The following is a 16,859-nucleotide window of genomic DNA, read 5'->3' on the forward strand; positions in this document are numbered from 1 at the left end:
CAGAATGAAGAATTTTGTTATATACTATGGCCAAGAAAAGTATATCCTTGTTTGAACAAAGTTTAATGAAAGAAGGCTTAGACTCACGGGACCAGACTGAGTCTTATTGGCCAATACAGAGTTGAGCCTCTTTCCGGACTATATACTCTTTGGGTTCTTTTCAAAGTACTAGGCTCCTCCAAAGGACAGCAGCACCCAAGTTTTGCCTGAGTGTCCCTGATGCAAGAATAGTAAGACGGATGCCCTTTTAAGAAAAGGAGAGGTGTCCTTTAGGGCCGCTCCTGACCATGCTTCCCTGGCGTGGCTCTGCCTACTTGATAATTCCACAGCAGACAGCAGATGGCTTGCACTCATCGTCCTGAAATCTCCACTGGCTCCGTGGCCAGTTCTACCTCCTTAGAAATTCTCTATTCTCAAGTGCTTTAGTATGTCCAGGAAAATAATTCGATCGTTGTGATTTCCAGGTCAAGAACTCTGGAATTATGAAAAAAAGTACCAGGAAACCTGGAACCCACGTAAAGGACATGAAAGTAGACTAGCTGCGGAGCCACCTGCTGGTCAAACAGAGAAATACAGCAGGCATGTGGTGACAGATGAGCCTGTCACAGCCACAGCTATGTGTGCTCTGTTCTTCCTGCTTCCCCTGGGGCTATCATATTCTGTTCCTTGGAGGTGGAAATTGTATTCAAATACATATTACCGCAAAATACTATTCTGTGAGACTAAGGACAAGTTAGGATACTGGTAAGATACAAATGGATACACAATAGCTTTGTGTGTTAAGAGCAAGGACTATCACATACATGGTTTTATTATATATCTTCCATAACCTATCTATTCCAGTGCACTGGTTTTGCATGTGATCTTTAAAACTCGAGCCTGTACAGCAGGCCCTGAATTTCAGTTCATTGATGATACACAAGGGTGTGAGAGTTCCAAAGTGTTTTGTTTTGTTTTGTTTTGTTTTGTTTTGTTTTGTTTTGTTCCAGGAAGGCCATCGGAAAATGTGTCACATTGCCAAGACATGCCAATTGTCTCTTCACTTCTGCCCTGTGGTAAACTCTGCCCCAAAATGGCTACTTCATCTAGGCAAAAAGTCAACCCTGTCCTTGTGATCCCACCTGTGGTCACTGGTGTCTCCATATCTCCAGAAAGACTTCTTAGTTTTCTTGACCTAATTTCTTTCTCTTTTTTTCACATTTAGACACACATCACAAGCTCAGGGTGTTTGATCAACCATTTAAGCTTTAGTAAGCCACCAACGAAAGTCATCTTACCTCTTGGTTCCCGCTTTAGGATTCTGGGGTATGTCTATAGTGTTCATGATAGAATCGTGTTTCACAGCCAGCCCTAAGTCAGCTATGGCGCAAGTGTCACACTTTTTGACTAAGATATTCTTTGACTTTATATCTCGATGAGCAATAGCAGGCTTACCTATAAAGCACAAGAAGAGCGTATTAATTCTTTCCCCACTGAAGCAAACCACTTAGAAAACTCAAATGTCACCTCCTCAGACACATTGTCTCTGACTGCACACCCAACTCCAGCAGATCTTTCTGAGCAGTCTCCTCTTCAAACTCCAAATTAAGTAAGGGCAGACTCTCACTTTATGCTCGAGTAGTTCCAATGTGAGGTGACCAATGTGAACGTTAGTGACCAGATTGTTCAATCAATGACTTACAGTTACTACTTTGTGTGATCACAACAGAGCAGATGTTTTCTAACAAAGCATTTACTCAAATGTGTACTGCACTAGAATAGTAATTCCCCAATGAGAACAGAAGAGCCCTGGGGGTCGTTAAAACCACTGTACATCTACTTATCAGGGTCACGTCAACATTTCTTCACTCACTTCAACCAAAACCATAGACGGAGACAAGTAGTATAAAGAGAAGCACGGAGGAAATTTCAGACAATAAGCTAGATATTTAGTGTATTTTCACAAAGGTAAAACAAAACCTCTATTTTTACTACATTGCATTAAAAAGTTATAAAACATTTGGGAGCCGTTACTCACATTAATATTTAATTGGCTAAATACAGTTCCTTGAAGTAAACAATTTTTTGATTTCTCAATGAAATGTTTTTGATGTGGAAATTAATAAATATAACCTACATTTACCAAAACTTTGGGGATTTCAATAATTTTTAAGAGTATAAAGGGGTCATGAACCTAGTGGCCTTTAAACTAATGACTTGAGAGTCACTTTCCAGTAGGCTCAGCAAATCGACAAAGGCGGGGCACATCATTAGGCCTTCGCATATGATATTCATATATTCTTTTCTATCTTTTATTTGAGTCAGTTCCAGTCTAGCATGGAACTCACCATGTAGCCCTGGATGACCTCACACTCACGGGCAATCCTTCTGTCCTGGCTTCCCACACCCAGTGTCCACTCAGGGTGACATTATCTTTACCAATTACATTTTAATCATCAAAAGTAAGCATTTGTATCATCTGCAATATATGACTATATTATTGCCTTGGCCACCAAAACAAGAACTCCAGGTATGCAGTCTATTGGCAAGGATGGATGCACTGAGGATGAAAATCCATCAGGAATATCACGTGTGGTGCTGAGACTGCGAGAAAGTTGCTTTCATCATGACAAGAACCTCACTTTTAGGACTTCCACTGTTCCTCTGTATTTGGTGGTGCTAAAGAACTAAAACAAAGTCAATACAAAGAGCAGCTTTCTGAAAGGCAATGCGTACCTTGAGTACCCAGGATCTCCATGTGTAGGTGAGCCAGACCACTGGCTATTGAAAGTGCCAGCTTGACCATTCCAGGCACGGTCACTATGTTTCGATTCAAATAGTCATATAAGGAGCCCTGCTCGTGATACTCTGACACGAGCCAAAGTTGAGTCCAAGTTCCATTATCTGTGGAGAGAACATCATTCGTCGTCATAAATGTTGAGAAAGAAAAAGCACTTTTTAAACTATTGCAGATATGGATACGGTGGCAGCTTCCATCAAAACAGGAAGTTGCGAAAGGCAGATCCAACAAATGAGTGATCCTTTCCCTGTTTGTATTCATCAGGAGTTGCTGGTGACAGTTCTGCAGTGCATGACAACCTTCTGAGAGAGGTACTGTGGGAGAATCTTCTGAGAAGCACCTTTGACCTCAGGACAGCCTTGCCCATTACTATTAAGCTTTTAAGAAAGATTAAAGCAATAAATCCAACAAATTCTCACCAGAATTACTACCCGAAAGGTGCTGACATTCTAATAATGTCCATGAAATTTGCCTCTAAAAATAGGAAGTTATGTACTCCGGTTTTATAAAGAGCCAAAATATTACTAGACATCTTCAGGTAACACACCCATTTAAACAAAAACTAAGCCGCTATTTTTTAAAAAGACTGTTTAGCAGACTAAAAGTTAGGTTAGGGTTCTAGCGGTTAGATGCAGCTTTCTAACCAGTGTCTGTGACAATATGGGCAACACTGGTCAGCCCTGAGACTCATATGGACTCTACAGTGAGTGTTTTGCTTAGATGCTATCCTGCCAGGTGCTACGCACTCAGGAGCTGGAAAAAAAGATCTCATTTCCACAACCAGGCTGTAAGAAATCTTCGCCTTACAAAAGCCAATATACTCTAAAGCTCACTAAAAGTCTACCACACATTAGACACGCCCTCAGAGCCCCTGCTGACACCCGTTCCTAGACATGTGCTCTCTCACACAGGGGTTTGTCCTACACTGGGCTATAATTTAAAACTGTGACTGTTACATGAAGTAAATAATTTGCAAAGATGAAAGTGATATTAGAGAAATCACTATATCATTTGAGATCTATACAGAGGGATCAACAAGTAAGGATATACCCAGCGCCAGTTTCTTGGAAGAAAACAAGAATGGCCTCTTTAGTGCACTGGCATTAAACTAGTTCATCAAGATGAGCTGTGGACCTGGTTACTGATGCACTGATATCACTGCTGGGGAACCTGACCAGGAAATCACTCAGCTCAGCATTTGCAGGGTTTGGGAAAATGGGTACTTAGCTGTGTAACAAAATGTCTGGTTTTCAAAGCACTAGGATATCATGTTAAAGTATATATCGTTAAGAAATTGAAAAGAGGGACTGGAGAGAAGACTCAGTAGTTAGGAGCATGGACTGCTCTTCCACAGGACCCAGGTTCCAGTCCCAGCACCCACAAGGGGAGCCAGTGTCCTCTTCTGGTCTCACTGGGCACTAGGCACAGACATGCACGCAGACAAACACATGAAATAAAACACATATAATAATAATAATAATAATAATAATAATGATAGAATTCATGAAGAACTTTCTGTCTCAGCTCAGCTTGCCTTCATTCTCCCAAAAGATCCCAACTAGAAAGCATAATTATGGTCAAAATGTACAAAACTGCTGAAGTTCTCTTTTCCCATCTAATTAATAATAAATATTAATTTATGTAACTACATATTTCAAAATAATAATGAATTATATATTTTATATAATTCATATATAATATATAACATAGAATATATAATATATAATATACTTATATTGTTGATATTGTTATTAATATTAATAATGAGTATAAAATGTTTCTATTAGACAAAAATAAAGATTTTTCTAATTTCCCAGGAAATAGTAAATGTGTAAAGTTTTCACATAATTTAGTTTAAACACTTTTGCTTTTTGATAAGAATGTATCTGAGGCCACATCAAAGTTCTTCATCGTATAAAAATTATTAAAGTTCCACTTCGAAACCTGACCAGGTTGAGTATCCTCACTTCTGTCTGCATTTCCTCTTTTGCTACAGTAAAATGAGGCAAAGCTTTGTAGGAAGTGGAAGCCACAGGGGTGAGCCTCCAACTGCATCTTTCCCTCACTCCCCAGCATATGCACAACCTTGGGAGTACTGGCTGTAAATACCAGATAGGTGATGATCTGTTTTGCTCCCGGACACTAAAACAACTAACAATTGTTATCTGTCAGTGTTAAGCTTCAAATTCTGAGGCATAGTCAAACTAACGATAGCAAACCCCACTCACAATCTCTTAACTCATTCTCACACAGTCTAGGACATGTGCTGAGATCCAGACGTCGTCAAGGAGAGCCTGTGACATAGCGGGTAAACCCAGCCAATACACAGCAGCCATTCAAAATACCAGGAACATCTGGCTGGCCAGCGCACCCGAATGCCCCCTCTACATTCCGAAATGTTCTAGATCTTTCTGTGGCCCAGGATAACTAAAGGCAGGACAACTAGACTAGTAGATTTTCCAAGGATTGATTCCAGCGGTGGAAGACTGGAAGACTGGTTCCTGCCCAATACAAGTCATCTAATAATTAAAATATAAATATCAGCCTTGCTGTGTCATCATGACGCTACACCAATCATTTGCTGCTGCACTTTACTGTTTAATTATGTGCATTTGCATGTGGGAAAGAAAAGAGGATTTTCTTAATAAAGAGGATAGAATTGTATGTGTTTTCCCGAGACATTGGTGATGACGTCCCCGGGCAAGGGACCCAACATTGTTGCTTGCCGGCCCTGGCTAGCGGGACCTTACCTTTGTTGTCGGCCGCGATGAAACCAAGGATGTTCTCATGTCTCAGCATTACAGTCTGATAAATTTCTGCCTCACGGAACCAAGATCTCTCATCTCTGGAGGAGAATATTTTCACGGCCACATCTTCTCCACACCATCTTCCATGCCACACTTCCCCAAACCGACCTTTTCCTACGATTTCTTGAAGTACAATTGTCCTTGCAATTGTTCTTTGAACCAAAAGAGGCAGACCTAATCAAAGGAAGGGCAGGTTGATCATTCAAACAAAAGTCATAATGATGGTCACTATTACATGGAAAGCAAATACTTAAGCACTTTAGCAAGTATATTAAATTTGAAGAAATAAACATCATTACAACAAACTATAATGCAAAGGCATGATCCATAAAATGCCCTAAATTATTAACTTCTCTTATTCCCAAACAAAACTTTTTAAACACAGCCTACTGCTGCAGATAATCTGATTTCTAGGAATTTTGGTAAATCCTACTAAATTTCTCAGGAAGTCAATCTGACTCAAAGGAAATCATGCATGGCTAACACTTGAAATACATGGCTTCTGGTACTGCTGCAAAGGGGGAAAACATTCTTCCTGATTTTTTTTTTCAAAACAAAATTAAAATGTACACATAAGAAACCAAATTCAATGACAAAGTAAGATGAGAATTCTACACTAAGAATATATTTCTGAGAAATAAATGCAAAAAAAACCATGTTCTTTGTATATGTATAAGGCTCATCAATTTTTGCTGTGGTTGTTTTGAGACAGGATCTTAATATGTATCCCTGGCTGACCTGGAAGTCACAATGCAGAGAAAACTGGCTTCAAACTCTCAGAGACCTGCCTGCCTCTGCCTCTCAAGTGCTAGGACTAATGAACCATTACACCATGTCTGAACTGGTTGTGTTTTTAAAACAATAACTTTACTTCTAAAATTATATTCCATAGAATTAATGGAAAAATGTAGAGAATCTATGCAAAATTATAGACTACATTGTTATTTGTAATCAAGAAAAAGGAGACCTTTGACAAGTGAAATATGGTGCAGGAGTACGGGCACAGATACATCATCTAGTCAGTGCAAGCAGGTTACCCATCTTCTGTGAGCTTCAACACTGTTCTCCAGGAAATGAGATGATGTAAGAGTTAAGATGGAGATTGGGCAGCTAGCACTGTACCTGGCATAATCCATGATCAATAATAGCTACTCTCTTAATATTACAGCAAGCTCAGAATGGATCATAGAAGATTAACACTAATAGTACTGCTAGTAAAGGTATTCCAATGACACAGAAGCTATTTTGCAACACTGTGAATGGGAAACAGGGTAGTACACTTCATCTCTATGACTTTGTAGCTTTTTAAACTATGGCTAGGAAAGGAACTGAAACACAGGATGAAAGCAGAATAAGTTATAATATCTTTTCTTCTCATTTGCTGTATTTTCAATATAAGGTCTATGAGAAGGTTTTATCATTCCTATAATCATATTGCAAATAGGTAAAGAGGCTACACATAAGTGTATTCTAGAAAATCTGCTTGGTAATTGTCAATGTCCTCAGGTGTCTGGACAAAACAGTGCCCATGTGGCTCCTCCGGGCATTGTCCCCTGCTCCAAGAATGAGCCAGTGTTTACACAGATGTTCTCATCTCCAATAGAACCACCCACGACGGTGAAGAGGCGCAGACTATAAATTCACTGGTATGAGCCTCAACAATTAGTCACCAAGCCCCACAGTCCAAAAGTTCTTTTGGGACCATCTGGTTCAGCCTCATCATCTATCGATGAGAAAATTGGAGTCTGACAATCATCAGACCTAAAGAGAGGCTGCTGCTGCCAGAGGCTGGCCTAGAATGCTTTGTCCCCCAGAGGAGACAGAACTGTGCTCCTCTCTGTAGGAAGGAAGACCTCCAATGATCAAAGTTATCTTTGTGGGCTTCACTCAATGTGTTTGGCACAACGTGATACTAACAATTAAGCCAAATCTCAGAGTCACCGCTCTCTGCATCATCACTGACAAAGAAAGAAAGGAACCCGTAAAGTTTTCACACTGCAGTTGATGCAACACCCAACCGGTAGACAAAGAAGAACGTATAAGGGGGTCAGTGGGGTGAGCAGGGTGAGGCAGGAGAATGAGAGCGGCTTCACTAGCTCCCAAATCAAATGATAAAATGAACCTCAGTTGGTTTTGTGCTCTGCACCTCCCGTCTGCATTTGGACAGAAACTTTGTCTCTTGCTATGAGTTCATTTTAATCTTTTCACCAGGGATTATAGAAAGCTGATGTCTGGCTTGTGTCACCGTCTGTCAGAATGCTATACAGTAAAACAAAGAAGCAGGCTCCCCACTTCCTTAAAAGCTGCCTGAGACAAAGCTCACTCTCAAGCAGAGTCCAATAAAACATCGTTTATTTTCACTTCGTAGGCTCTCTGTCTCTTTGAAATTTGTCCCTGACCTGGTCATGGATAAGCTTCGTAATCAGGGTTTTTCAATATCTGACAAAGCTGCCTCAGATCCAAGGTCACCAACCAATTGAGAAAGGCAGAGATGCAGCAGTTTGGTCCAGTCTCCTCCCCACAGGAAAGCTATTGTGGCAGAAGCGTTGCTGACGGTAAGTCTGTTCTATGATGATCAAAGGCATGGGCTTTTAACTAGGGGTCACTGCCAAACAACTGTGGCTCTACAATATGACTAAAGCTGGTTCAAATTTGTCTTTAAGGAAATTTACCCATAAGCAGAGCCTGGTGATAACAATCTACAGATTGAAGTTAGGGACACCTTGTCCTGTGCCATACTCACAGAAGGTAAATGGATGGATGGATGGATAGATAGATAGATAGATAGATAGATAGATAGATAGATAGATAGATAGATAGACAGACACACACACACACACAGAGCCAGCCAGACACACACACACAGACGGACAGATGGACAGACACACAGACACACAGACAGACAGACACACAGACAGACAGAGTAAGAACACTTGCCCAGCATGTAATGTGTGAGGCACTAGGTCCAATCTTCACTGCAAAATAACAAAAGACATAATGCAGGCTTGGGCATTTTTCTTCTCCCTTTCATAAAATGTCTTAGAATAATCTCAAAGGGAACAGTTCAGAAGCCAAGAAATTCATATCCATGCCTGAAACACTTTTCTAAAACATTCAAAACCATGAATTTTTTTCATTTTTATTGTTACGTGTATAATATATACAAATATATAAGTACAACTGATGACTACATTTGGTATGTCTCAACTTGAGGTCCCCGTGAGATTCAGTGGCTTCATGAGATTTTGCCCTTTCACCCTAACATGTTTATTGGTGTTGGCATTGTCCGGACAGCCAAGTGTCAAGGTCTCTGCCGATTCCAGGAGGCACAATCTCACAGAAGTCTTCCTGTTTCTCTGGCCCTGACAATCTTTCCACTCCATCTTCTGCAGTGCTCCCTGAGCCTCAGGTGTAGGAGTTGTGTTGCTCTGATAGGTATATGCTCTGGGACCGAGGGTACCCCATGGTCAGTTGTTTTGTGAAATTTGGACAGTTGCAGCTCTCTCTAATGGTCTCCATCTGCCGACGAAAAAAAAAATAACCTTTCTGCACTAATCTACACTGATCTGGGTCTGTGCCACTTGTCAAAATTTTGTATGTTGTGTTCAGCATGACTCTTTCCTATAAAAAAATTAATTCAGTTTATTTATTTGTATGGAGGTGCGACCAATGAGGATCTTCTCTCTCCTCCTATCGCGTGACTCCTTGGAAATGAACTCAAGACCTCAGGCTTGGGGGCAAGCACCAAGAAGAATAGTGCTTCTTCTTGACAGCTCATTACTCCTTCCTTAAGTGACACCTCTACTCGTCTGCTTTTTAATCTCTATCATTTAAGGTGGAGAAGAAATCCTTGGGGTCAGATTCAGTACACTTAGAGAGTAGAAAAATAAGCAAACACCATGACCAAAAGCAACTTGCAGGTAGAAAGTATACATTTATTTGGCTTATACGTCCAGAAAACAGCCTGTTTTGAAGGAACTCAGTGTAGGAACCTAGAGGCAGGAACTGTGGAGAAACATGGCTTGCTGGATGACTCCCTGGCCTATTCTCATTTAGCTTTCTTATTTGGTCCAAGAACATCTGCTCATCTACCTATAGTGGGCTGGGCCTTCCTACATCAATTAACAATCAAGTCAATTTCCCCATAGAATGGCTCACAGGCAGCCTGACCCAGACTTTTCAACTGAGGCTTCTCCTTTCAGACAGCCCTAGGCTGTGTCAAGTTGACAATAAAATTAACCAAGGCACCACCTAACATCATCAAGTGATCTAAACTTGTTTTGTGGAAATTAAGCAGAACATTGTTCAGTCCTTTGAATGTTGTTAAGAAATGGGTTTTCTGGTAGTGGTGGCACTTTTCTTCTAATCCCAGAACTCAGGAGGCAAGATCTCTGAGTTCAAGACCACCCTTATCTACTGAATTAGTTCCAGGAAAATCGGGGTTTACACAGAGAAACTGAGTCAAAAGAAAAAAAAACAGAAAAGGAAAAAAAGAAATATGTTTCTAAACTAAGCATAAATCAGAGTTCTTTGTGCCTGTATGTTACCAGTACTCAAAAAATGGGGGTAGGTCTAAAGTATGCCTAAAAAAGCGGAGTTTGAGTATTGAGGAATATTGCTTTTAAGATAAAAACGTAAGCCTTCTATACGATGACATAATTTGGATTCCAGCTTCATATGCTTTATAATTGCAAGATTTTGTTTTCTCCTGAAAATTTCTCAGTGGACGATATAGTGATATCCTGAACAATTAGACTCTTCAGGTCAGCAAAATCCAGAGCACTTCCTGTTGAATATGGATGCCTGTATGAATGTGAGGTGGTTTCCCTCCTGCCTCTGTTAGAGTGTCTGGCTAGCCGCTGTTCACACAAACCAGTGAGAGAGGTCCTCGAAGCTGTGAGTTTGGTTGGGTTGGGTTGGGTTGGGTTGGGTTGGGTTGGGTTTGGCTTGGTTTGGTTTGGTTGGATTGGGTTGGGTTGGGTTGGGTTGGGTTGGGTTGGGTTGGGTTGGGTTGGGTTGGGTTGTGTTGGGTTAGGTTTGGTTGGATTGGGTTGGGTTGGGTTGGGTTGGGTTGAGTTTGGTTTGGTTTGGTTTCCTTTCATTTTTTTCAAGGCAAGCATTTGCCACAGAGCCCAAGCTGTTCTCTAACTCAGGAGCCTCTTACTACAGCTTCGCAAGTACTTATCTTACAGACAGGAATCACAGTCCCTGGCTGCAATAAAGACACTAATGATCCTTCTAAATCGAGGAGAGTTGTAAGGACTTATGAAGTGGCTCTTCTGGGTGTACTCTTGGTCATATTTCTGCAAAGTCTAGGGATTTCTAGAAATTCATATGGGAAGAGAGATGAAATCCCTATAGCTTCATGGAAATCCTGCTCTGTTCCTATACTTCCTGGTCTTTTGTCCTATTAAGAAAGACTCTTACTCCATGATGCAGTTTGGAGCTCAGAATTTCTTCATCAGGGGTCTTAATCTATTAGAATAAATAATAAGTAAATTAATTAATTAATAATAAATAAATAACTGTGAACGCGTAACCTTGACCCTCAGAATCATGCCACGAACTTCCTTCGGGCTCCCATTTCTAGGCTTCCAGAACTTAATGTTGAGTTAATTCCAGGGCAGCTCCTGTTAGCTTTGGAACGCATATCCCCACGGGATACCTACAGATCCACAAGGCCTCCTGGGGTCACAAACAAATGTCCACAGGAAAACTGCTTGGCTAACTAATTTCCCTCCTGGACTTAAATACAACACCCCTAACCGCCCTGTTTCCATTAAGCAGCCCACGAGTGTGGCAGTGAGCTCTGGCAATAAAGGGAAGAGGTGGGGGACAAAAGGAAAGTCACAACAAATAAACAAGGAACCAAATCCCAGGTGTATTAAAAAAAAAAAAGTTTTGAGGCAGCAGCAGGAATCGACTGAGAATTCTACAGCAGGATATTAATGAAATAAAAATATGTTATAAATCAAAGCAAAGAGATGATAATACAATGATATGTTAATGACTTTCATAATGATATGTCCATTCATTTTTGTAAGAATTGGTCATTCACTTGTTTAACTCTGAGTTCAAATATATGCAGAAAGGGCCATATGGATTCTGCATTAAAAAATAAATATTCCAGTTACTTGGGGAAAAAAGAAAAAAAAAAAAAACCCTGACCCCAAAGAAGCTGCAGTAGACGTCTAAGAAGACATCACGACAGTTTTCTTCTTCATCCAACACCTCCTTTTTTAAAAAGTGCTTTTTTAATTTTTTCATGCAATTTATATTGACCATATTTTCCCCTCGCCCACCTCCTCCCCACTAATTCCATGTCTTTCTTCTCTTCCCCCATCTCTATATCACCATGCCTGTGATGTGTGTACATATGTAGTTGTCTCTCTCTCTCTCTCTCTCTCTCTCTCTCTCTCTCTCTCTCACACACACACACACACACAAACACACACGTAAAATGGAATGTAGTAAAGAGATAAAGAGGAAACCAAAGGCCTTTTGAAAACTATACAGAAACCTACTGCCGTAATCCTTCAAGCGATTTCTACCCACGACTTTGTTTATCGTCCCCCTCACTGAGCACTTTAGTTGATGAGTTCACGTTGGCCACTTTTACCAAAACCATTGTTCATTTATTTTTAAGCAAGAGTCTGCTCACTGAAAACATACACGTACCAGAGCCTGAGCCCGAGGCAGTGGCGTCATAGATGAGATCTTTGAGTGTTTTTCCAGCGTTTACAAGGCTGTACTCTGCCAGCGGTTCCTCCACGTTGTGTCTCTTGCTCTTCCTGTAGATGCACTGGCGATCCTGGCAGGCCCATATCGTTAGCATGGCTGCTATGGACAGGAGGCACACAGGCACAGTGATGACAACCGTCAGCTCTGTGGGGCCAAGTCTGGGGGCGTTTGGCGATGCTGCGGTTAAAAAGAAAGATGAAAGAAACCTTAAATCAATTCATGAAAAACGCTTTTGCCATATCCCTTTTTTTAAAAAAAAAAATATTTTTTCTTGTCTCTATATCGTCAGAATTTGTTTACAGTGATTATTGGAGAGTTTTGTAGTAACTCTAAAACCAAAGATTATTTGATTTTATTTTTGAGACGGGGTCTCGTGTAGCCCAAAAGTATGTAGAAAAAGATGGCCTTGAACTCTTAATCTTCCTGCTACCATCTCACCAGCACTGAGGTCATAGGCATGTATCACAAGGCATAATAATATATGCGTATGAAAATTTCACAATAAAACCCATTTATTACTTTATATGGAAGTTGAAAAAATGGTTTAAAAGTAGACATTAAAAAATGTTTCGGAGATCCAAGTACTGTCACCAGTATGATATTGGTGCCTACAGTAGACTATGCAACCACTAAAGTATGGATTTAAATTCACTGGCAAATGCCGCAGTGCAAGCAAAGATAAAAACAAAGTGTGAGCTAGCTGCTGCTATAACAATGGCCGTGGGAGTCGGGGTAAGGATATGGAAGCCACGGCTGGGAATTTTTCAAAAAATCCTCCGAAATATTTGATACTTTTATTTTTTTCGTTTCCTCTTTGTTATTCGACAGTCCCGTCCTTAGAGCAAACCCGTCCTCCATTCACTCATTTCACAAATAATCCTCGGGCTCTTGGAATATGGCGCTATTAGTCTGGGGGGGGCTGGAAATCAAGGAGTGAAGAGACCAGGCCTTACTCTCTGAGCATGCGCACTCTCATAAAGACAGACGGCTAAGCAGACGGCGGTGGCGCAGCAGCACGAACAGAAGATGGAACGAGTGCTCTGAGGAAGAATGAGCAGAATAACATCATGAGAGCAAAACGTCACTTTAGATTGAGTGGACCTAGAAAGGCCCTCTGAGGAAGTGTCCTGAAGACAATGACACAAAGAAGGAAGGAATGGCAGGCATGGGGAGAGGGAAACCGGTGCAAGGGACTCATTTATTTCCATTGCTAAGTCATAACTACAATTTTGCTACTGCTATAAATCATAATGTAAGTATCTGTATTTTCTGATAGTCTTAGGCAGCCTCTGTGAAAGGACCGTTCGGCCCCCAGGGGTGGTCACAGCTCACAGGTGTTGTACACAAGGGACTATTTGGTCAGTTTGGAAACAGGTCCTAGAGGGCAGGAAATGGGGGGCGGGAGGAAATGGAGTCAGGGAATTGAAGGGAACCCTCGTGCCCTGTGGTGCAGGCTAAGCGAAGGAATAAGAGTTTTGTTTCACACAGAAGCGGATGTGAGGTTTGGGGACATGTTTGAAGTTTTATTCTGAGTGGCCATTGTGTCAATAGCCTCTGGAGCAGGAAGCATGAAAATGGAGAACCGGAGAACTGCCAGAAGCCCAGGTCAACAAACCTGGTAGAGTGATGGTCTCAGCTAACAACCCCACCAAAAAGTACTCTCAGGGGGCTGGGCCCAAAGCAACATACCTACAATCCCAGAGACAGTAGGAATGAAAACTCGAGGCTAGCCTTGACTACATAATTTAATCCTCTCAAATTAAAAATAAATAAAACTTGTAGAGATTTTAAGAGTTTCTTCCCAGTCTCCACTCACTTCCTGGAAACTCCCTATGCTCAACTCCTGGCTAAGATCACCATTTGCCTGTCAGAAGTCATCTTGCCTGTTCACCTATTATCTGACTCTCTCTGTGGACCATGAGCTTTGTAACAGAAGGAAACTGCCTGTGATATTCTTAGCTGAATCCCCAGTGTTTTTACAACAGTGCCTGACTCACAGCAGGTCACCAGGAAAGAGTTCTTAACTCTTAGGTCACTGAAAAACCGACTAGTTTCATTCCTGATAAGTAAGAGATCTCTCCTTTAGAAATGTCGATCACTAAAACCAAATAATAGTAAGACATAATTAAGAGAAGGGGAGATGGCTTAGTGCAATGGTTCTCAACCCGTGGGCCACAACCCATTTGAAGGTCAAATAACCCTTTCACAGGGGTCAGCTAAGACCATCTGAAAGCATGGATATTTACATTACAATTCATCACAGCAGCAAAATTACAGTTATGAAGTAGCAACAAAATAATTTTATGGTTGGGGGTCAACACAACTGTATTAAAGGGTCTCAGCATTAGGATGCTGAGAACCACTGGCTCAGTGGGTCAGACACTCACTTCACAGAGTTCAGATCTCCAGAACCCACGTAGACGCCAAGATGGCATGGAGTCCTGTCTGGAACTCCAGCATCGAGACATAGAGCTGGGATCCTCCTAGCAGGCTGCCTAGCTAGACCAGCCAAACAACCAAGGTCTGAATTCATCCAGACACACTGCCTCAATGTATAAAGTGGGGATCACTCAGAGAGGACATATGACACCAACCTCCTGCTCACTGTCATTTATTTGAGCTTCGTGAATCATAGTACCCTTGTGCTGTCAAAGGTGGACAGGTACACTGCTGATACTTGCATTTCATCCAGGATATGGCAAAAATTATATGTGAAACCATTGAGAGCAATTAGGTTTGACAGGAAGGATATGAACTTCCTCCCTGGTGTGCTCCTAGGTGTGTCACCACAGTCCCAGCGGCTGCTGGGGAGCTGTCAGTGGATAACGGGCTCTGAGACTCAGTCCAGACGCTTGTGCTTCCACAGTACACGTGAACTGCCCGCCACATATCTGTGTGTCTCACGACTCCTCTGGGATCATTAGAATCTGTGCAGGAGGATGGAGGGAGCTTAGCCTGGAGTATTCTTCAAGGGGTGCTAAAAAAGGGGTTCCTGACAACTAGGCTTCAGAACCCCTAACCAAGTCCTTGTGACTTTTGGAGCTTGCTATTGTAAAAGACCATAACTGCCTATTCTACCACGATCATTCTATCTTTCTGTATCCTCTCAGAGGATTGTAGGTGTTCAAAAAAGCCCCTGACTGTGTTCATCTTCTGAATTAAGTTTTTTTTTTAAATACCCGTTTCCACGTGATAACATCTTTTACCCTCAGCACTGTCATCAGAGGCATTCATATTGCTACATTTAATTTTGGTATCTCTTATTAGGAGCCACCAACATAAGCATTAGCCTTTAAAAGCTATTGATTGTCTCCATTTTGGTAAAGCTCTATTAAGCAGAGCTCAACTCATCACTATGGCAACTAATAGAGACAAAAGGTCAGCAACCGTGAAATCAGAGTCACCTGCCATGGCGCCAGCCACTGCTCTCAGAGATGTTTACTGTAGATGGCCAATGCGAACAGATCTACTGATACGAGTTAGTAACAGACAAAAAAAGATTACTCAGCTAGAAACAGGCTAGCAACGCCAACCAGAAAGGACTCCTTAAACACTGAGCAATTCTAAAAGCAAATGTTTGTAAGCCCTTGCCTTAAACTAAATGTTCCCTGTAATTCTAATGGGAAAGAAAACAAACACATGTATACCACAGCCAATAAGTTGGGATAGAAGATTATGGTAGAAGATAGCTTTGATGCAAACACTACTTTGGGGACAATAATGAGTTCACAGGAGAACTTATTATTTGACAATTGCTAGTGAAGATGATTCTTTGGTGCCTGTGGGGGTGCATTGACTATGAGGGCACAAGTAACAGCCCACAAGTGACATCTGGGGAACACTAAATAAAGTCAAAGCACTTACTTCCTAAGCCAATCAAATAAAAGAGAATGGCAATGCAAAGGTACGAGCCCAGGTGTGTGAACAACCAGCACTCAAGCATCTCTCCAGGGCTCTGAAATCCATCGAACTGGGAAAACAAATACAAGTCTCTTGTGGTATTTATGGGGAGTAATTTAAAATTCACACTCAAGTCCCTTATATAAAATGGAATAGGACTTTTACATAACCCACATACCACTCCTCCACACGCTTCAATTTGTCTCTAGATTACTTCTAAAAACTAATACAATGTAAATGCTATGTCATGGTCACATTGTGTAAAGAATAATATTACAGAAAAAGTCTGTGGAGATGTGTTTAAACACATTTCCCCCCTAAATACTTTCTGTGTGCAGTTGACTGAATCTGTGGAGGCAGAATGCATAGATATGGAGGACTAGATGGATTAACGAGGTAGAGAGAAGGGAAAAGGGAAGGGCAAACAGAGAAGAAGGGAGGAAGAGAGGTTGTGAAGAAGGGAGGAAGAAAAGAAGGCAGAAAAGGAGGGAGGGAGGGAGGGAGGAAAGGAGAGAGGGAAGGAGGAAAGGAGAGAGGGAGGGAGGGAAGGAGAGAGGGAGAGAAGGAAGGAGAGAGGGAGGGAGGGAGGGAAGGAGGGAGGGAAGGAGGGAGGAAGGGAGGAAGGAAAGAAA

At 41.5% G+C, this 16,859-nt stretch overlaps 1 protein-coding gene across 3 annotated transcripts in view; it reads right to left on the reverse strand.

The window, feature by feature from the left end:
- Window positions 1-16,859, reverse strand: part of Acvr1c (activin A receptor type 1C) — a 35,633-nt gene that overhangs the window by 7,373 nt on the left and 11,401 nt on the right. Inside the window, exons 2-5 of one of the 3 annotated variants that reach the window (XM_052182503.1) lie at window positions 12,265-12,504; window positions 5,530-5,760; window positions 2,716-2,883; window positions 1,278-1,434 (exon numbers count right to left, since the gene is read on the reverse strand). In XM_052182503.1, coding sequence (XP_052038463.1) covers window positions 1,278-1,434; window positions 2,716-2,883; window positions 5,530-5,760; window positions 12,265-12,504 — 796 coding nt within the window. The remainder of the gene's footprint in view (window positions 1-1,277; window positions 1,435-2,715; window positions 2,884-5,529; window positions 5,761-12,264; window positions 12,505-16,859) is intronic. The other 2 variants (XM_052182504.1, XM_052182505.1) reach the window with 2 other exon arrangements.

Source organism: Apodemus sylvaticus, chromosome 5 (genome assembly GCF_947179515.1).
Source record: "Apodemus sylvaticus chromosome 5, mApoSyl1.1, whole genome shotgun sequence".
Taxonomy (NCBI): domain Eukaryota; kingdom Metazoa; phylum Chordata; class Mammalia; order Rodentia; family Muridae; genus Apodemus; species Apodemus sylvaticus.